This window comes from Scyliorhinus torazame, chromosome 4 (assembly GCF_047496885.1).
Source record: "Scyliorhinus torazame isolate Kashiwa2021f chromosome 4, sScyTor2.1, whole genome shotgun sequence".
In the NCBI taxonomy this organism is placed as follows: domain Eukaryota; kingdom Metazoa; phylum Chordata; class Chondrichthyes; order Carcharhiniformes; family Scyliorhinidae; genus Scyliorhinus; species Scyliorhinus torazame.
The window spans coordinates 320041075-320062531 of NC_092710.1; the positions used below are offsets into that span (position 1 = coordinate 320041075).

The window sequence follows — 21457 nt, forward strand, 5'->3', positions numbered from 1 at the left end:
CCTGTTGTTTTTACTCTTTTCCAAAATCTGTCTACCTATCTGCTCCTCTATCTCCCGCTGGCTGTTGGGAGGCCTGTAGTATACCCCCAACATTGTGACTGCACCCTTCTTATTCCTGATCTCTACCCATATAGCCTCACTGCCCTCTGAGGTGTCCTCTCGCAGTATAGCTGTGGTATTCTCCCGAACAAGTAGCGCAACTCCGCCTCCCCTTTTACATCCCCCTCTATCCCGCCTGAAACATCTAAATCCTGGAACGTTTAGCTGCCAATCCTGCCCTTCCCTCAACCAGGTCTCTGTAATGGCAATAACATCATAGTTCCAAGTAGTAATCCAAGCTCTAAGTTCATCTGCCTTACCCGTAATGCTCCTTGCATTAAAACATATGCACTTCAGGCCACTAGACCCGTGTTCAGCAACTTTTCCCCGTCTGCTCTGCCTCAGAGCCACACTGTCCCTATTCCCTAGTTCTCCCTCAATGCTCTCACCTTCTGACCTATTGCTCCCGTACCCACCCCCCTGCCATACTAGTTTAAACCCTCCTGTGTGACACTAGCAAACCTCGCGGCCAGGATATTTATGCCTCTCCGGTTTAGATGCAACCCGTCCATCTTATACAGGTCACACCTGCCCCGGAAGAGCTCCCAGTGGTCCAGAAAACGGAAACCCTCCCTCCTACACCAGCTGTTTAGCCACGTGTTTGTCTGCTCTATCTTCCTATTTCTAGCCTCACTGGCACGTGGCACAGGGAGTAATCCCGAGATTACAACCCTCGAGGTCCTGTCTTTTAACTTTCTGCCTAGCTCCCTGAACTCCTGCTGCAGGACCTCATGCCCCTTCCTGCCTATGTCGTTAGTACCAATATGTACAACGACCTCTGCCTGTTTGCCCTCCCCCTTCAGGATTCCCTCTACCCGTTCGGAGACATCCTGGACCCTGGCACCAGGGAGGCAACATACCATCCTGGAGTCTCTTTCACGTCCACAGAAGCGCCTATCTGTGCCCCTGACTATAGAGTCCCCTATTACTATTACTCTTCTGCGCTTTGACCCTCCCTTCTGAACATCAGAGCCAGCCGTGGTGCCACTGCTCTGGCTGCTGCTGTTTTCCCCAAAATGTAACGAGTAGCGTTGACCAGGGAGAACCAGTGGATGAGGCTTATTTAGACTTTCAAAAGGTTTTCAATAAGGTCTCATATAGCAGATTAATGTGTAAAATTAAAACACGTGGGATTACGGGTAGTGTCTTGAGATGGATAGAAAGCTGGTGAACAGACAGGAAGCAAAAACTTGGAAAAAATGGGTCTTTTTCTGATTGGCAGGCAGCGAATAGCGGGATACCATAAGGATCTGTGCTAGGGCCTCAACTGTTCACATTATGCATTAATGAACTGGACGTGAGAACTAACTGTATTGTCTCCAAATTTGCAGATGATACAAAGTTGGGTGGGAGGGTGAGCTCTGAGGAGGATGCAGAGATGCTTCAGCGGGATTTGGAGAGGCTGAAAGAGTGGGCACATGTATGGTAGAGGCAGTATAATGCGGATAAATGGGAGGTTATACACTTCGGTAGCAAAAATAGGAAGGCAGATTATTATTTGACTGTAAATTGAGAGAGGTGGATACTCAGCGAGACCTTGGTGTCCTCGTGCATCAGTCTCTGAAAGTAAACGGGCAGGTACAGCCAGCAGTAAAGAAGGCAAATGGTATGTTGGCCTTCATAGTGAGAGGATTTGAGTATAGGAATAGAGATGTTTTACTGCAACTGTATAGGGCACTGGTGAGGCCACACCAATGGAGTTTAGAAGAGTGAGAGGGGATCTCCTGGAAAGGGCAGATTCTGAAAGAATGTTCCCGATGGTGGAGGAGTCCAGAACTAGGGGTCATAGTTTGAGGATAAGGGGCAAACCTTTTTGGACCGCTGTGACAAGAGATTTCTTCACCCAGAGAGTGGTGAATCACGCAGAAAGTAGTTGAGGCAAAAACGGTGTGCAAGTTCAAGAAGGAATTAGATATCGCCCTTGGGGCTAAAGGGATTGTGAGGAAGGCAGGATTTGAGTATTGAACTTGATGATCAGCCATGATCATAATGAATGGCGGAGCAGGCCCAAAGGGCCGAATGGCCTCCTCCTGCTTCTATTTTCTATGTTTCTATCTTTCAGTCCCATTAATTTCTCCAATACAATCTTCTTACTTGTACCAATTTTCTTCAACTCTACATTCTCCCTAGTCCATTGGATCTTTTTGTTTGTTAGGCAAGGCCATCAAGGGACATAAGGGATAAGAATGATGATGATATTGAAGCACAGATTAGTCATGATATCAATGAATGGTGAACCAGATTAGAGGAACTGAAATGCTGACTCTTCTTCCTAATCTGGTCCAGACATTTCTGTTGATCCTGTGTTTTAATAAAAGATACAAAAGGTTCCTGTGGAACATGAACAATCGACAAGGACCCATTGAGCTGAATGCCTAGCTTCTGTGATGAAAATGCTATGTAACTGGCTTTAAAGGGTCATTGAGCTCGGCAAGGTCTCAGGGCTGAATCGACAAAGACAGTTTGCAGTGAAGCAACTATATCTCTACGAATGTTTATCTGGCTCCTTCACACAATCAGGCTCAGTAACTCTTCTAAATTGGAGCCTGGGTAAGGTCACCAGGACTCACTGTCTCAACAAAATTTGAATGAAAAAAGATAAAAACAGATGGAATAGGTTAGGCATTGAATCTTCCATTGCACTTCTTTGATTGTCTGGTAGTTAAAAAAAACATTTATTCCCCAGTAGCAGTAGTCCAGATAGGACTGCAGCAAAGGGTGTTCAAATAAAACACACAAAAGCACTTCACTCACCCCAATGGTACCTGTCTTCAGTTTAAACTTCTTTCCCCCTTTCATTGCACCAAACATGGGCACAGCAATTTTTTTAGGTTTGGATTCTGCGTCTCCAGTCTGATCGGCATTCCTTAGAATAAAATGATTTAAACATCAGACATCATTTTTTTAAAAAATACATTTTATTAAGGAATTTGTGATTTTTTAAACAACTTTGAATGCAAACATAACAAAGAAAAGAACAAAGAAAAGTACAGCACAGGAACAGGCCCTTCGGCCCTCCAAGCCCGTGCCGACCATACTGCCCGACTAAACTACAATCTTCTACAATTCCTGGGTCCGTATCCCTCTATTCCCATCCTAGTCATGTATTTGTCAAGATGCCCCTTAAATGTCACTATCGTCCCTGCTTCCACCACCTCCTCCGGTAGCAAGTTTCAGGCACCCACTACCCTCTCTGTGAAAAACTTGCCTCGTACATCTACTCTAAACCTTGCCCCTCACACCTTAAACCTATGCCCCCTAGTAATTGACCCCACAGTAAATAACACACCCCAACCAACAACCATACCCCGTAAACATGGCTTACACACAGTTCCCCAGTCCATCCTCCTCCACTCGCTGATCTCGCCTAAACTATCTCCCGCTAACCCCCTCCCCCTGCCCTTATTGTATCTGCTAACAGTTTAATTTTCCCAGGTGCCACCTCTGGACTAACCCTATAATCGATCCTCTCAGGGCGAATTTGATTTTCTCAAGCCTGAGAAACCTGGCCATGTCACTAGCCCAAACCCCTGATTTCGGGGGCTCAGAGTCCCTCCACGCCAATAGGATCCATCTCCGGGCTACCAGGGAGGCAAAGGCCAAAATGTCAGCCTCTCTCGTCCCTTGGGCTCCAAAATTTGCCACCTCTGGACTCGGCGCCACCCTTGTTTTTAGTACAGTGGACATGACATCAGCAAATCCATGCGAGAATCCTCTAAGCTTCGGACATGCCCAGAACATGTGGACATGATTTGCGGACCCTCCCGCACACCGCCCACGCCTATCCTCCATCCCTTCAAAAAACCTGCTCATCCGAGCCACCGTCATGTGTGCCTTGTGGACCACCTTAAATTGTATCAGGCTGAGCCTGGCACATGATGAGGACGTATTGACTCTACTCAGAGCATCCTCCCACAGACCTCCCTCTAGTTCCTTACCCAACTCACCCTCCCATGTACGGTTTACCTCCCCCATCTGGGTTCCCTCCCACTCCATGAGCTCTTTATAAATTTCCGAAACCTTCCCTCCCCCACTCCCGTTTTCAAAACTACCTTGTCCTGTATCCCCTGAGGCGGTAGAAGCAGAAAGGTCGAGACCTGCCTTCGTACAAGGTCTCTCCCCTGCAGATAGCAAAACCCATTTCCACCTGGCAATTCAAACTCCTCCTCTAAATCCTCCAAACACGGAAAGCTGCCAGCAACAAACAGGACCCCTATCCGCTCAATCCCTGCTCGCTGACATCCCCGAAACCACCCCCCCTCCAGCCTCCCCTGCACAAACCGGTGGTTCCCACAAGTTGGAGCCCATACTGACTCTCCCTCCACTCCCATAATGCTTCCGCCACTGTCCCCATACCCTCAGAGCTGCATCACACCGGAGAGCCATAAATAGACTTGGCATCCTTGGGCGGGGGTGGAGTTGTCAGTGGATTTTGTAGCCGAGCTAATTGTCAGAAACAAGTATATAAATGCTGGGTGAGATCCAATGTTCATGAAATAGCCTGTCAACAAGCCATTTGGGCAAAGTACCAAAATACCTCCGCACATATGGAACCGCACCTCCACACAAGTCACCATCACCTCCAGAATAAGCAAGGAAGGCTTCCCTAATGATTGAAAGCTGATATCTTGAGCAGCTGAGCTGTAAAATGTTAGCCATGGCTCAGTTGATCGCACTCCTGTCTCCCAGTCAGAGGTTTTGAGTTTATACCAACTCCAGAGGCTGGAGTACAAAATCTTACGTAATAATAATAATAATAATAATAATAATAATAATAGCTTATTGTCACAAGTAGGCTTCAATGAAGTTACTGTGAAAAGCCCCTAGTCACCACATTCCGGCACCTGTTCTGGAATTGAACCCGCGCTGCTCGCCTTGTTCTGCATTACAAGCCAGCTGTTTAGCCCACTGTGCTAAACCTACATGGCATTCAAAGTGAGTGTGCAGCAAGACAAAATTGTGTGAGGGGCACACGATTCACAGATTGTGTGTGGACGGGTATATTCCTAAGATATAAGCAATGTTTTTAATGCTGTATTTATAGGCTGTCTCCAGCTGTCCTGAGAAGGTGGGAGTGGTTGTTGGAAGGTTTTTCAACAAGCCATGAAAGAAGTTCTCACATCTATCAAATGATTAATCAAATGGAATTTTAGATCCAATGCTTACGGATGGTTGTCTAATCATTAGAAACTCATATTCCAAGAGCTATCCTAAAGAAATTAGAAAAGATATTAACATCTCGGAATTCAGTGATATTATTTTCAAAACTGCAATAAGAGTTATTCAACTCTGACATAGAATCATAGAATTTACAGTGCAGGAGGCCATTTGGCCCATCGAGTCTGCACTGTCCCTTGGAAAGGCCACCCTACCTAAGCCCACACCTCCACCTCCACCCTAACCCTGTAATCCAGTAACCCCACCTAAAATTCTTTGGACACTAAGGGCAATTTAGCTGCCTAAGCCCACACCTCCACCCGATCCCCTTAACCCAGTAACCCCACCTAACATTTTTTGGACACAAAGGGCAATTTAGCTTGGCCAATCCACCTCACCTGCACATCTTTGGACATGATGGAGCTAGGTAGAGAATTCCAGGATTTTGACTCAGCAATGGTGAAGGAAAGGTGGTGCACGTCTAAGTTGGGATGTCATTTTGCTTGAGGTGAAATTTCAGATAATTGTGGTGCCATGAACATGCTACTCCTAACCTACTTGATGATACAAGTCCCAGTGCTGGGAAGTGCCACTGAAACAAGCTTCTGGAGTTGTTTACACTGGAACAAAGGAGGTTAGGGAACAACCTGACAGGCGATTACAAAATTATGAGTGGCACAGACAGAGTGGATAGTCAGAAGCTTTTTCCCAGGGTGGAGAAGTCCAATTACGAGCGAACATAAGGTTTAAGGTGTGAGGGGCAAAGTATAGAGCAACTTGTAAACTCACTCTCAGTGAGTTCTCCCAGTGAGCCAGAGAAGACACAGCCAGAGTGAGACAGCAAAGGGTGAGTTTGGGAATTTGAATCGAGGTGGGAATTCGAAGCTGGGTGGGGAGGAAGCTTTTTATCCCTGGTAAGTGACTGGCAAGTAGTTTTTCTGTTTTCATTTTCTTTTCATTGGTATATTTATTTATTTTTTCTTCGTTGTTTTTTTTTGGGGGGGGGGGAGAAATTGTAGTTGTTGAAGTTAACCTAAGGTTTAAGACATGGCAGGAGATCTCAGACCAGTGTCATGCTCCTCGTGTGCGATGTGGGAGCTCAGGGACACGTCCACTGTCCCTGGCTCCTTCACGTGCAAGAAGTGTGTCCAGTTGCAGCTCCTGTTAGACCGCTTGACGGCTCTGGAGCTGCGGATGGACTCACTTTGGAGCGTCCACGATGCTGAGGACGTCGTGGATAGCACGTTTAGCGAGTTGGTCACACCGCAGGGGAAAGGTACTGAGGGAGATAGAAAATGGGTGACCAAAAGACAGAGCAAGAGTCGGAAGGCAGTGCAGGTGTCCCCTGCGGTCATCTCCCTGCAAAACAGATATACCACTTTGGATACTGTTGAGGGAGATGGCTCACCAGGGGAAGGCAGCAGCAGCCAGGTTCATGGCACCGTGGCTGGCTCTGCTGCGCAGCTGGGCAGGAAGAAGAATGGCAGGGCTATAGTGATCGGGGACTCAATCGTAAGGGGAATAGACAAGCGGTTCTGCGGACGCAATCGAGACTCCTGGATGGTATGTTGCCTCCCTGGTGCAAGGGTCAAGGATGTCTCGGAGCGGCTGCAGGACATTCTGGGGGAGGGTGAACAGCCAGCTGTCGTGGTGCATATAGGCACCAACGATATAGGGTAAAACGGGATGAGGTCCTACAAGCTGAATTTAGGGAGTTAGGAGTTAAACTAAAAAGTAGGACTTCAAAGGTAGTAATCACAGGATTGCTACCAGTGCCACGAGCTAGTCAGAGTAGGAATGTCAGGATAGATAGGATGAATGCGTGGCTCGAGAGATGGTGCAAGAGGGAGGGAGTCAAATTCCTGGGGCATTGGAACTGGTTCTGGGGAAGGTGGGACCAGTACAAACCGGACGGTCTGCACCTGGGCAGGACTGGAACAGATGTCCTGGGGGGGGGGTTGGCTAGAGCTGTTGGGGAAAGTTTAAACTAATGTGGCAAGGGGATGGGAACCGATGCAGGAAGTTGGAAGGTAGTAAAACAGGGACAGAAACAAAAGGCAGTAAGGGGGAAAGTGTAAGGCAGAGAAGCCATAGTCAAAAATCAAAAAGGGCTACAGTACAAGGTACAGTGACTGAGGGGAGCTCAGTGAATAGGACCAGGAATACTAAAAGGAATAAAACTGGAAGTAAAAACATTAATGGTAAGCGACGCAGCAGGTTGTTACATGAAGATATGGGTTCAACGACAAGGAAAATTAGGAGAAAAGTTAAGAGGAAATATAATTTAGGAGAGGTGACTGATCGAGGTGTTAAGATTCAGAACAGAGGTAAAAAAAACAACACAAGTGTACTTTACCTTAATGCCCGTAGTATTCGGAATAAGGTAAATGAGTTGATGGTGCAAATCATCGTGAATGACTATGATTTAGTGGCCATTACTGAAACATGGTTAAAGGATGGTCACGACTGGGAGTTAAATATCCGAGGGTATCAAACTATTCGGAAGGACAGAGTGGATGGTAAGGGAGGTGGTGTAGCTCTGTTAATTAAGGATGACATCCGGCCAATAGTAAGGGATGACATCGGTGCTATGGAGGATAAGCTTGAATCCATTTGGGTGGAAATCAGGAATAGTAAGGCAAAAAAGTCACTGATAGGAGTAGTCTATAGGCCACCAAATAGTAACATTATGGTGGGGCAGGCAATAATCAAAGAAATAACTGATGCATGTAGAAATGGTACAGCAGTTATCATGGGGGATTTTAATCTACATGTTGATTGGTTTAACCAGGTCGGTCAAGGCAGCCTTGAGGAGGAGTTTATAGAATGTATCCGCGATAGTTTCGTAGAACAGTATGTAATGGAACCTACGAGGGAACTAGCGGTCCTAGATCTGGTCCTGTGTAATGAGACAGAATTGATTGAGGATCTCATAGTTAGAGATCCTCTCGGAAGGAGCGATCACAATATGTGGGAATTTAAAATACAGATGGAGGGTGAGAAGGTAAAATCAAACACTAGTGTTTTGTGCTTAAACAAAAGAGATTACAATGGGATGAGAGAAGAACTAGCTAAGGTAGACTGGGAGCAAAGACTTTATGGTGAAACAGTTGAGGAACAGTGGAGAACCTTCCAAACGATTTTTCAGTGCTCAGCAAAGGTTTATACCAACAAAAAGGAAGGGCGGTAGAAGGAGGGAAAATCGACCATGTATATCTAAGGAAATAAGGGAAAGTATCAAATTGAACGAAAAAGCATACAAAGTAGCAAAGATTAGTGGGAGACTAGAGGACTGGGAAATCTTTAGGGGCAACAGAAAGCTACTAAAAAAGCTATAAAGAGTAAGATAGATTATGAGAGTAAACTTGCTCAGAATATAAAAACAGATAGTAAAGGTTTCTACAAATATATAAAACAAAAAAAAGTGGCTAAGGTAAATATTGGTCCTTTAGAGGATGAGAAGGGAGATTTAGTTAATGGGGGATGCGGAAATGGCTGAGGAACTGAACAGGTTTTTTGGGTCGGTCTTCACAGTGGAAGACACAAATAACATGCCAGTGACTTATGGAAATGAGGCTATGACAGGTGAGGACCTTGAGAGGATTGTTATCACTAAGGAGGTAGTGATGGGCAAGCTAATGGGGCTAAAGGTAGACAAGTCTCCTGGCCCTATGGAATGCATCCCAGAGTGCTAAAAGAGATGGCTAGGGAAATTGCAAATGCACTAGTGATAATTTACCAAAATTCACTAGACTCTGGGGTGGTCCCGGCGGATTGCAAATTAACAAACGTGGCACCACTGTTTAAAAAAGGAGGCAGGCAGAAAGCGGGTAATTATAGGCTAGTGAGTTTAACTTCAGTAGTAGGGAAGATGCTGGAATCTATCATCAAGGACGAAATAGCGAGGCATCTGGATGGAAATTGGCCCATTGGGCAGACGCAGCATGGGTTCATAAAGGGCAGGTCGTGCCTAATTAATTTAGTGGAATTGTTTGAGGACATTACCATTGCGGTAGATAACGGGGAGCCAATGGATGTGGTATATCTGGATTTCCAGAAAGCCTTTGACAAGGTGCCACACAAAAGTTTGCTGCATAAGATAAAGATGCATGGCATTAAGGGGAAAGTAGTAGCATGGACAGAGGATTGGTTAATTAATAGAAAGCAAAGCGTGGGGATTAATAGGTGTTTCTCTGGTTGGCAATCAGTAGCTAGTGGTGTCCCTCAGGGATCAGTGTTGGGCCCACAATTGTTCACAATTTACATAGATGATTTGGAGTTGGGGACCAAGGGCAATATGTCCAAGTTTGCAGACGACACTAAGATGAGTGGTAAAGCAAAAAGTGCAGAGGATACTGGAAGTCTGCAGAGGGATTTGGATAGGCTAAGTGAATGGCTAGGGTCTGGCAGATGGAATACAATGTTGACAAATGTGAGGTTATCCATTTTGGTAGGAATAACAGCAAAAGGCATTATTATTTAAATGATAAAATATTAAAACATGCTGCTGTGCAGAGAGACCTGGGTGTGCTCGTGCATGAGTCGCAAAAAGTTGGTTTGCAGATGCAACAGGTGATTAAGAAGGCAAATGGAATTTTGTCCTTCATTGCTAGAGGGATGGAGTTTAAGACTAGGGAGGTTATGCTGCAATTGTATAAGGTGTTAGTGAGGCCACACCTGGAGTATTGTGTTCAGTTTTGGTCTCCTTACTTGAGAAAGGACGTACTGGCACTGGAGGGTGTGCAGAGGAGATTCACTAGGTTAATCCCAGAGCTGAAGGGGTTGGATTACGAGGAGAGGTTGAGTAGACTGGGACTGTACTCGTTGGAATTTAGAAGGATGCGGGGGGGATTTTATAGAAACATATAAAATTATGAAGGGAATAGACATGATAGATGCGGGCAGGTTGTTTCCACTGGCGGGTGAAAGCAGAACTAGGGGGCATAGCCTCAAAATAAGGGGAAGTAGATTTAGGACTGAGTTAAGGAGGAACGTCTTCACCCAAAGGGTTGTGAATCTATGGAATTTCTTGCCCAGTGAAGCAGTTGAGGCTCCTTCATTAAATGTTTTTAAGATAAAGACATATAGTTTTTTTTAAGAATCAAGGGATTAAGGGTTATGGTGTTCGGGCCGGAAAGTGGAGCTGAGTCCACAAAAGATCAGCCATGATCTCATTCAATGGTGGAGCAGGCTCGAGGGGCCAGATGGCCTACTCCTGCTTCTAGTTCTTATGTGCGAGGCAAGCTTTTTTACACAGACGGTGATGAGTGCTTGGAACTCACTGCCGGGGAAGGTGGTGGAAGCAGGTACGATAGCGACGTTTAAGAGGCATATTGACAAATACATGAATAGGATTGGATTGGGGGGGGGTACGGACCCCAGTTTTAGTTTAGACTGGCATTATGATCAGTGGAGAGCCGAAGGAGCTGTTCCTGCGGTGTACTGTTCTTTGTTTTCTGTTGTGGTGCATCGTATAGATTCCATAGTTAGCATCTGCTGTTGCAAGTGCAGATATAGAGTACAAGGACACGGGTCAAGTGAACATGGTTTGTCCTGGATGGTTGTCCTTGAGGTCTGTTGTAGTTGCACGCATCCAGCCAAGGACAGAGTGGACGTGGAGAGGATGTTTCCACTTGTAGGGAAAACTAGAAGCAGAGGACACAATCTCAGACTAAAGGGAAGAACCTTTAAAACAGAGATCAGGAGGAATTTCTTCAGCCAGAGGGTGGTGAATCTGTGGAACTCTTTGCCGCAGAAGGCTGTGGAGGCCAAATCACTGAGTATCTTTAAGGCAGAGATAGATAGGTTCTTGATTAATAAGGGATCAGGGGTTATAGGGAGAAGGCAGGAAAAGGGGGATGAGAAAAATATCAGCCATGATTGAATGGTGGTGCAGGCTCGATGGGCCGAGTGTCCCAATACTGCTCCTATGTCTTATGGTCTTATCCCTGCCCTATTCATGCAACCCCACCCTAAGTAGCAATTTAGCAGGGCCAAACCACCTAACTGGCACATCTTTGGACCATGGGAGGAAACCGAAACGCCTGGAGGAAACCCACGCAGACACGGGGAGAAAGTGCAAACTCCACACAGTCACCTGACGTCGGAATCCAACCTGGGTCCTTGGCACTGTGAGAGCAGTGCTAACCACTGTGCCGTTAGGTATGTGGCGTTAAAACACAAATCTGACACGATCTAACTGCTATCTAAGTGGCTCAAGAGGTTGAATTGCCTGTCCATGTTCCTATTTTTTTGAGCCAACAAGAAATTGTCAAGCGTTGCTTAGATCCAGGGATGAAATACCAGCTCTTTGCTGATCTAACCATGTGTAGATTGAATTGTAGTACTTAATATTCAGGGCTGCTCACTTAACTTACTCCATTTTTAGCTCTGGCAGGCCCACTGGCGTCACGATCTTTATTAGTTTCTGTAGCTTTTGCTGTTCCTTTTTCAGCTCGAAGGACTTGATGTGCAATTTCTTACGACTGACGTTATCTACTGTTGCGCCTGTTCGGATTTTGGTCATGAAGGCATCCAGAGGGTCTTCCCCAGAGGCCTGGAGGCAATCTGTGATGGAAATGACACCACAGATTAAGGACAAACAATTGATTCTGCATTATTAAATTGATCATCACCTGAATGTATAAACTCAACACCTATTATTGGCTATCCATGTGTTTTATTTTCCCCAGTTTCGCTGGGAGACGGCATTCATTTCACAGGATAGATGAGCATTAGGAAGTCAATTTGATCTGTCACAGTTCATCCATCCAAAAAGAATCTAAAATCTGCATGGCCCCTCGACAGGGAATTTGTCTTCCGAATCCTTTCAAGGATTTCATTCCACATGGCAACCACTCTTTGCAAAGAACTTCTGTATCTCACTGCCTTCCTGAATCATTTCTCTGTCGGAAAATGTGAGATACCTTCTTGAATTCAGGAGCTTTTCCACAAAGAGTGGTCAACGCACAAACTCCTAAAATTATACTTTGCTGCTTTGACGTTGTGCAACCTGTTTCCTCTCACTTTCAGCAAACCAAATAATAGCAATAGAGACTATTACGATACAGAAAGAGGTCACTCAGCCCATTGTGCTGGTGAAATGGCTACTACCCATTTAGTGCCATTTCCCCACCCTCTCAGATTTTGCTTTTCAAATACTTATCCATTGCCCTTTCAGATTTAGCTCCGACTACTGTTTCTGGCACAGTACAGCCTGACTTTAACACCACTTCTGTTTTTTAGTTGTGATCTCAATTTATACTCTGGTTACAAATTAATCCACCAATGGAAATAATTTTTCCATAATGGCATAATCGGAAAATTTGAATTTTTATAATCCCTTTTACCTTTCTTTTTTCTAACGAACAACCCTGATATCTCTAGCTTTGCCTCTTGGTAATAGTTTAGTGTAGCCCTTCAATAATAACAATAATAATCTTTATTAGTGTCACAAGTAGGCTTACATTAAAACTGCAATGAAGTTACTGTGAAAATCCCCGAGTCGCCACACTCCAGCACCTGTTCGGGTACAAGGAGGGAGAATTCAGAATGTCTAATTCACCTAACAACCATAGCCACCATCATTTAGAAGGACAAGGGCAGTAGACACATGGGAATATTATCACCTGGGAGTTCTCCTCCAAGCCACTCACCACCCTGAGTTGGAAATATATCACCGTTCCTTCACTGTTGCCAGGTCAAAATCCTGGAACTCCCTCCCATCAGTACTGTGGGTATTCCTGGACCAGGTGGATCGCAGCATTTCAGGAAGGTAGCTCACTATCATCTTCTCACGGGCAATTATGGATAGGCAGCAAATGTTCGTCTAGTCCGGGAGCCCACATACCATGAACAAATAAAAAAAATCCTTTTTCTTCCTAGATAATAATGGGGCAGCACGGTAGCATTGTGGATAGCACAAATGCTTCACAGCTCCAGGGTCCCAGGTTCGATTCCGGCTTGGGTCACTGTCTGTGCGGAGTCTGCACATCCTCCCCGTGTGTGCGTGGGTTTCCTCCGGGCGCTCCGGTTTCCTCCCACAGTCCAAAGATGTGCGGGTTAGGTGGATTGGCCATGCTAAATTGCCCATAGTGTCCAAAATTGCTCTTAGTGTTGGGTGGGGTTACTAGGTTATGGGGATAGGGTGGAAGTGTGGACCTTGGGTAGGGTGCTCTTTCCAAGAGCCGGTGCAGACTCGATGGGCCGAATGGCCTCCTTCTGCACTGTAAATTCTATGATAATCAGCCTATATACAATGTCTGTCTCATTTCTTTCACTCATCTGTTTGTATTGTCTTATGTTTAATTACTACACAATTTTATTGACAAAGTGCGGTCTTGTGTAGTCTTCAAGGAATTCATTAACAGACTGCACAATGAGGTTCTCAATGCAGAGTGATTGAAAATATCAAAGCAACTGCTCACAGCCTTGTGGATCTGAGAAAAATGCAAATAAGCAGAACCTGGTAATAGGCATTCAAAGTGAATATGTTTGCGTGTATTAAAAGAATTTGCACTGGAGTAGAACGTGTGCTGTAACGTTTTTCCATTAGGAGACACTTCCTTTCATACCATTCATCTACTGATTATGGAGGGGGAAGAAGCAGGAGAAGGGGAATGCGGAGAGAGCAAGAGACAGAGAGAGAAAGAGAAAGAAAACGTGTGTGTGGTGGGGCTGAGGGGTGCCAGATGTAGTATTGAGATTTATCACCATGCGGTTCCTGGCTATAAGAGGAGCTTAGGTAACAAATTGGCCAGAGACTCGATCAATAACAAGATGCATGGCAACCTCCACAAAACACAACCAAGGGCAGAGTTAAATTTGGGATTTTTTTCTCCTCTGAAAGGCTGCATTCAGAACTTCAGAGCAGAACTTCAATCTGCATTTCATTAAGGCACACAGATTTTATACTAGAGGCAGTTCATCAGAATGAGTTTTGTGGTGCGCACACAGAGCCTTAATTAAGTCATGTAATAATTCAAATAATTAAAGTCTGCTACGTTCAAACTAGAAGCCTTTTAACATCTGTTGAAATGTTCTTCCTTATGTTTTTTAAATGAGCTATCATTTTTATAAAATAAATCAATAGTTTCCTTACAAAATAAAATGTTGTCAGTGCATGGGGGTGTTGAGCTGAAACAATGTGAAGAAACACATTTCAGCTTGTTCTAACAGCTTGTGACTCAACAATTCTCCTGGTAGACAATTGACCTCTGGCAGTATTCATCCTATACCTCTATGATCCTTGTACTATTCTATGTGAACTCCTGACTACCTTACCCAAGTGGCTAATTTTCAGGTGTGAACCTTGACACTGAGTCAGCAGACCGTTTGTTCAAGGGTTTCATCACATATACTATAATGCTAATCTTTATTGTCACAAGTAGGCTTACATTAACACTGTAATAAAGTTACTGTGTCTCACTAATTTGATCGAGTTTTTCGAGGAAGTGACGAAGATGATTGATGAGGGTAGGGCAGTGGATGTTGTCTACATGAACTACAGTAAGGCCTTTGACAAGGTCCCAAAGGGCAGACTGGTACAGAAGGTGAAGTTGCACGGGATCAGAAAAGAGCTGGCAAGATGGATACAGAACTGTCTCGGTCATAGAAGACAGAGGAGTGGAAGGGTGCGTTTGTGAATGGAGGGCGGTGACTAGTGGTGTTCCTCAGGGATCAGTGGTGGGACCTTTGCTGTTCGTAGTATATATAAATGATTTGGAGGAAAATGTAACTGGTCTGATTAGTAAGTTTGCGGACGACACAAAGGCTGTTTGAATTATGGATAACCTCGAGGACTGTCGGAGGATACAGCAGGATATAGATCAGTTGGAGACTTGGGCAGTGAGATGGCAGATGGAATTTAATCTGGACAAATGTGAGGTTTTTGGAAAGTCTAATACAACACAGTAAATGGCAGAACCCTTAAGAGTATTGATAAGCAGAGGGATCTGGGTGTACAGGTACACAGGTTACTGAAAGTGGAAAGCAGGTGGAGAAGGTAGTCAATAAGGCATACGGCATGCTTGCCTTCATCGGCCTGGGCACTGAGTATAAAAATTGCCAAGTCATGTTGGAGCTTTAATAATCTTTGTTTTTGTCACAAGTAGTCTTACATTAACACTGCAATGAAGTTACTGTGAAAAGCCCCTAGTCGTCACATCCCGGTACCTGTTTGGGTTCACTGAGGGAGAATTCAGAACGTCCAATTTACCTAACATCATGTCTTTCGGGACTTTATAGAACCTTCGTTAGGACTCACTTGGAATATAGTGTTCTGGTCGCCACACTACGAGAAGGATGTGGAGGTTTTGGAGAGGGTACAGAAAAGATTTACCAGGATGTTGGCTGGTATGGAGGGCATTAGCTATGAGGAGAGGTTGGAAAACCCTGGTTTGTTTTCATTGGAATGATGGAGGTTGAGGGACGACCTGATAGAAGTCTACAAGATTAAGAGGGACATGGACCAGGTGGATAGTCAGAAACTTTTTCCATGGGTGGAAAAGACAATTATCAGGAGGCATAGGTTTAAGGTGTGAGGGGCAAGGTTTAAAGGAGATGTATGAGGCAAGTTTTATTTACTTGGTGGGAGCCGAGAACTCGCTGCCGGGGGAGGTAGTGGAAGCAGATACGATAGTGACTTTTAAGGAGTGCCTTGGCAAATACATGAATAGAATGGGAATAGAGGGAGATAGTCCCTGGAAGGATAGTTTTTTTAGTTCAGACGGGCAGCATGAGCGGTGCAGCTTTAGAGGGCTTGAAGGTCTATTCCTGTGCTGTAATCTTCTTTGTTCTTTATAAACTGAACACAATGGCTCTAATTAACTATTTTGCAGGGAATCCTCTTAATATAAACAAAAATCCATTAGCCCAAACTTTTATGGTGCTTTAATTGCTCCTAAGGCAGCCAAAAAGCCTAGCAGTCTGGCGAACCAGGATTTTTAAAAACACAACTGAGGATCCATACGTACATGAACCTAGGTTTTTAACCCTTACTGCACTAAATACATATACAATACATCTGAAATTCCTCAATGAAAATGTCTCAGCTTACTGACAATCTTTACATAGAACGTACAGTGCAGAAGGAGGCCATTTGGCCCATCGAGTCTGCACCGACCCACTTAAGCCCTCACCTTAACCCTATCCCTTTAACCCAATAATCCCATCTAACCTTTTTTGCTCACTAAGGGCAATTTAGCGTGGCCAATCCACCTAACCTGCACATCTTTGGACTGTGGGAGGAAACCGGAGCACCCGGAGGAAACCCACGCAGACACAGGGAGAACGTGCAGACTCTGCACAGTGACCCAGCGGGGAATCGAACCTGGGACCCTGGTGCTGTGAAGCCACAGTGCTAACCACTATGCTACCGTGCTGCACTATGCTACTGCTCTCCCTTCCTTCTTTCATTCACCTTCTCAGCCTAATCTAGAGTAAGGAACTGGGAAATTCTCACATCCTGTTTGTTCAGCTTTAGACAAGTCAGGTTGTTTCTGCTGCAGGAACAGCAGAGTGGAACTGTGCAGCTGCTTTAAATCCTAATTTTCCAGTGATTAAAGTCTGCATAATTAGTAATAAATGGGTCAAATTGAAATTGCTCTATTATTTTAACAAAGGCATGTACACCGTTTGAAAATAAAACTACTAAAGCCTTTTTTCAAAAATATTTACGTTATTAGTTTGACAGATGCAGCAATTTATCATGTGTCATTTCAAACTGCCTTTCTCGACCCTCTCCCCATACCCCTAGCCCCATTATTTCTTCAAATTTTCATCATTCTTTCCACTGAGTTCTTGAATTGGATGCTCTCTATAGCGCAGCATTACTTTTGTGCATGGTAAGATCATGGAAACACCTGGGTGCTGCTGCAAGCAAACAAAATCCAATGGTTATGGAGCTAAAGAAATAAACTTTCCTTCAAGATCAACATTTCATTTCCATCCTTTTATTGAGCTAGAAAAGGCTGGCAGTGAAGGTTTTACTTACAACGTCAAGAGCAATTCAATAGAGCGCTGAGGTATCATACTAGTCTGGTTCATTCTTAGAAATTGGTTTATATTTACCTTTGCCAGATATCTTCAACTTGGTTTCAACGTCAGAAAGTTCTCTCTGCACCCCAGTTAACTTGGCAACCTGCGGAAGCAAAGATGTTCACAGAATGGTCTTGTTGGAGAGCAATAACTGCTCATAGCTGAATACCAAAAAAAGTGCAGCACAATTGGTAAGTTTTGTTTTTGAAAGCAAACCGACTGGATTGTGGAGCTGGAGGAGCAAGGCTGCACCCAACCTCAGATTCAAAGAATACAACCAACGTCGGACATCGACAGACCCCACCCCACTCAATGCAGCTCCTTTCCCACTGATGGACCAACCCAACCAATTCCAACCCCCCCCCCCCCCCCCCCCCCCCAAACGCTTGCTACTGAACTCTCCCTCCCTCCACCAATTGCTGCCACTGCCTGTGCACAATCGACCATAATCACCGGACTCAGAGGCAGGGGCACCCTTACTGGGCCAACTCAGGTTGGTGGGAATAGGAAGAGCGGTTGTTTTAGGTGCAGCAATTCAGACTGTCCTTGTTCCTGACATTGGCTCAGATATTGTACATTCAGTCAAATTCCAACATTATTTCCACCAAGTATCTGCTGGGATTTTAATTAAAGAAGAAATTAAGATTCATGATTGATGCAAGACTTCCTGTTGCCACCGCTGCTGAGTAGACACAAGAGCCAATCGGTGCCATTTTATAACTTCCAAATATAAATATTTTGAAACCTTCCTCCTTCCCACCTTAGCAATGTTTCTCCTTCCTCCTCTGGTTCTACAGGCTCCAGTACCTCTACCAATCATAGTGCAACTTCAGCTGGTTAACAAGCTCATGAACAGAATGGATGAAACTGAGACTGAGCAACACACCCTCTTCATCCATTTACACACGCACAAGTCCAACATGGCACTCCAGTTAGCAACAAGGAATTGGGATGCACACTGATGCTCCTTTCCCCCACATTAGACGCAGCAGCACAACTGAGATGAGTAGAGGCCAAGATGGGAGTTTGAAAGCTGCAGATAAGGCTCAGGTACCTGATGCTTTAACCAACAGAATCCTTCGCGGGGGCTTTCCGGACATGACCAATCGAGAATTCTATAGTTAAAATGTAGCCCATGCTGCCTATGAGATCACCCCTCATTCTCCTGAACTCCAGCGAGAACAATCCCAATCTAGTCAATCTCTCCACATATGACAGTCCCGCCATCCCCGGAATCAAACCTTCGCTGCACTCCCTCGAGAACAAGAACATCCTTCCTCAGAGGAGACCAAAACTGCACACAATGCTCCAGGTGTGGCCTCACCAAGGCCCTGTACAACTGCAGCAACACATCCCTGCTTCTATACTCGAAACCTCTCACAATGAAGGCCAACATACCATTCGCCTTCTTTTCCACCTGCTGCATCCGCATGCTTACCTTCAGCGAATGGTGCACAAGGACACCCAGGTCCCGCTGCACACTCCCCTCTCCCAATTTACAACCATTCAGGTAGGAATCTGCCTTCCTGTTTTTGCTTCCAATGTGAATCACTGCACACTTATCCAAATTATACTGCATCTGCCATTGATTTGTCCACTCACCCAACCTGTCCAGACCATGCTGTAGGATCCTTGCATCCTCATCACAATTCACCCTCCCACCTAACTTAGTATCATCTGCAAACTTTGAGATGTTACATTTTGTTCCCTTATGCAAATCATTAATATATATTGTGAATAGCTGGGGTCCCAGCACCGATCCCTGGGGCACCTCAATCGTTACTGACTGCCAATTTGAAAAGGATCCATTAATTCCTACTCTTTGTTTCCTCTCTGCCAACCAGTTTTCTATCCACCTCAATACACTTCCCCCAATCTCATGCGCTTTAATTTTGCACAATAATCCCTTATGCGGGACTTTGTCAAAAGCCTTCTGAAAGTCCAAATATACCACATCGACTGGCTTCTCCTTGTCAGCTGTTACATCTGGTTACATCTTCAAAGAATTCCAACAGATTTGTCAAGCATGATTTTCCCTTCATAAATCCATGCTAACTCTGACTGATCCTGCCACTGCTTTCCAAACGTTCCGCTACAAAGTCCTTGATACTGGATTCAAGAATTTTCCCCACTACCGATATTAGGCTTACTGGCCGATAATTCCCTGCTTTCTCTCTCCCTCCCTTTTTGAATATTGGAGGGACATGAGCTACCCTCCAATCTGCAGGGACTGACCCCTCCACCCTGCGAAAGAATGGCTGCCCATCCACTCTATCCATGCCTCTCATTATCTTGTGGACATCTATCAGGTCGCCTCTCAACCTCCACCGTTCTAATGAAAACAGTAAGAGTCTATTTAGCCTCTCCGCACAGCTAACTCCCTCCAGACCAGGCAACATCGTGGTAAACCTCCTCTGCAACCTCTCGAAAACCTCCACATCCTTCTGCTAGTGTGGCGACCAGAATTGTGTGCAATATTCCAAGTGCGGTCTTACCAAGGTTCTATACAACTGTAGCATGACTTGCCAGTTTTTATACTCGATGCCCCTCGAAGGAAGGCAAGCATTATGTATGATTTATTTGCTACCTTGTCCACTTGTGTTGCCACTTTCAAAGATCTGTGGACCTGTACGCCCGGATCTCTCTGAATTTCTATATTCCTAAGAGTTTTGCCATTTACTGTATATTTACGCTCTAGTTACATACCAAAATGCATTATCTGACATTTGTCCAGATTAAAATCCATTTGCCATGTCTCTGCCCAAGTCTCCAACCTATCTATGTCCTGCTGCATCCTCTGACAATCATCAACACTGTCTGCCACGCCACCAACCTTGGTGTCATCCGCGAACTTACTCATCTGACCAGCTACATTTTCCTCCAAATCATTTATGTATTCTACAAATGCCCCAGCACCGATCCCTGTGGAACACCACTTGTCACAACCTTCCATTCAGAAAAGCACCCTTCTACTGCTACCCTCTGCCTTTTGTGATTGAGTCAGTTCTGTATCCATCTTACCACCTCACCTCTGATCCCGTGTGACTTCACCTTTTGTACCAGTCTGCCATGAGGCACCTTGTCAAAGGCTTTCCTGAAGTCCATGTAAACAACATGTGCATGTAAACAACATCCACCGCCCTCCCCTCATCAACCATCTTTGTCACCTCCTCAAAAAACTCGATCAAGTTAGTGAGGCACGAACTCCCCTTCACAAAACCATGCTGTCTATCGCTAATGAATCCATTTGTTTCCAAATGGATATAAATCCTGTCCCTGCGAATTCTCTCCAATAATTTACCTACTACCGATGTGAGGCTCACCGGCCTATAGATTCCCGGATTACCGCACCACATTAGCTATTCTCCAGTCCTCTGGGATCTCACCTGTAGCCAATGAGGATACAAAGATGTCAGTCAAGGCCCCAGCAATTTCCTCCATTGCTTCCCTCAGTATTCTGGGATAAATTCCATCTGGCCCAGGAGACGTATCAACCTTAATATCTTTTAAAAGACCCAAGAACTCCTCCTTTTTGATGTCAACATGACCCAGACTGTCCACACACCCTACCCAAAAATGATCTTCCACAAAGTCCTTTTCTTTGGTGAACACTGATGCAAAGTACTCATTTAGTACCTCGCCCATTTCCTCTGGCTCAACATATAGATTCCCCTCCCATTGTCCTTAAGTGGTTCAATCCTTTCCCTGGCACTTTCTTGCTTTTTACATATGAATAAAAAGCTTTGGGATTCACCTTAATCCTACTTGCCAAGGGCTTTTCATGACCCCTCCTAGCCCTCCTAATTTCCCGCTTCAGTACCTTCCTACTTTCTTTATACTCCTCAAGGGTCTGTATTAGCTCGAGGGAGGTCTCCATTCGTGCCACAATGAAGCCAGACACCATAGGTTGCGCAACAGGACGTGGAAACAATGCCCCCTTTGTTTCTCATTTTCTCAGATGCCAAGCAGAATGCACCATTCTTTACAGAGCCCAAATATACACTACTTCTCTAGAAAAATTATGTTCTTTCTCAGGCTCCTATATCATTGAAAGAAAACAAGGACAGCATGGTGGTGCAGTGGTTAGCACTGCTTCCTCACGGCGCCGAGGATCTGGTTTCGATTCTGGCCCCAGGTCACTGTCCCGTGTCGAGTTTGCACATTC

General features: G+C 45.0%; 1 protein-coding gene across 2 annotated transcripts in view; it reads right to left on the bottom strand.

Moving 5' to 3' along the window:
- slc4a1ap (solute carrier family 4 member 1 adaptor protein) overlaps nucleotides 1–21457 on the bottom strand; it is a 183646-nt gene that overhangs the window by 81237 nt on the left and 80952 nt on the right. For both annotated transcript variants that reach the window (XM_072500163.1, XM_072500164.1), the window contains 3 exons: nucleotides 17326–17395; nucleotides 11634–11823; nucleotides 2854–2965 (listed from right to left, as the gene is read on the bottom strand). In XM_072500163.1, the coding sequence (XP_072356264.1) occupies nucleotides 2854–2965; nucleotides 11634–11823; nucleotides 17326–17395 (372 nt within the window). The remainder of the gene's footprint in view (nucleotides 1–2853; nucleotides 2966–11633; nucleotides 11824–17325; nucleotides 17396–21457) is intronic.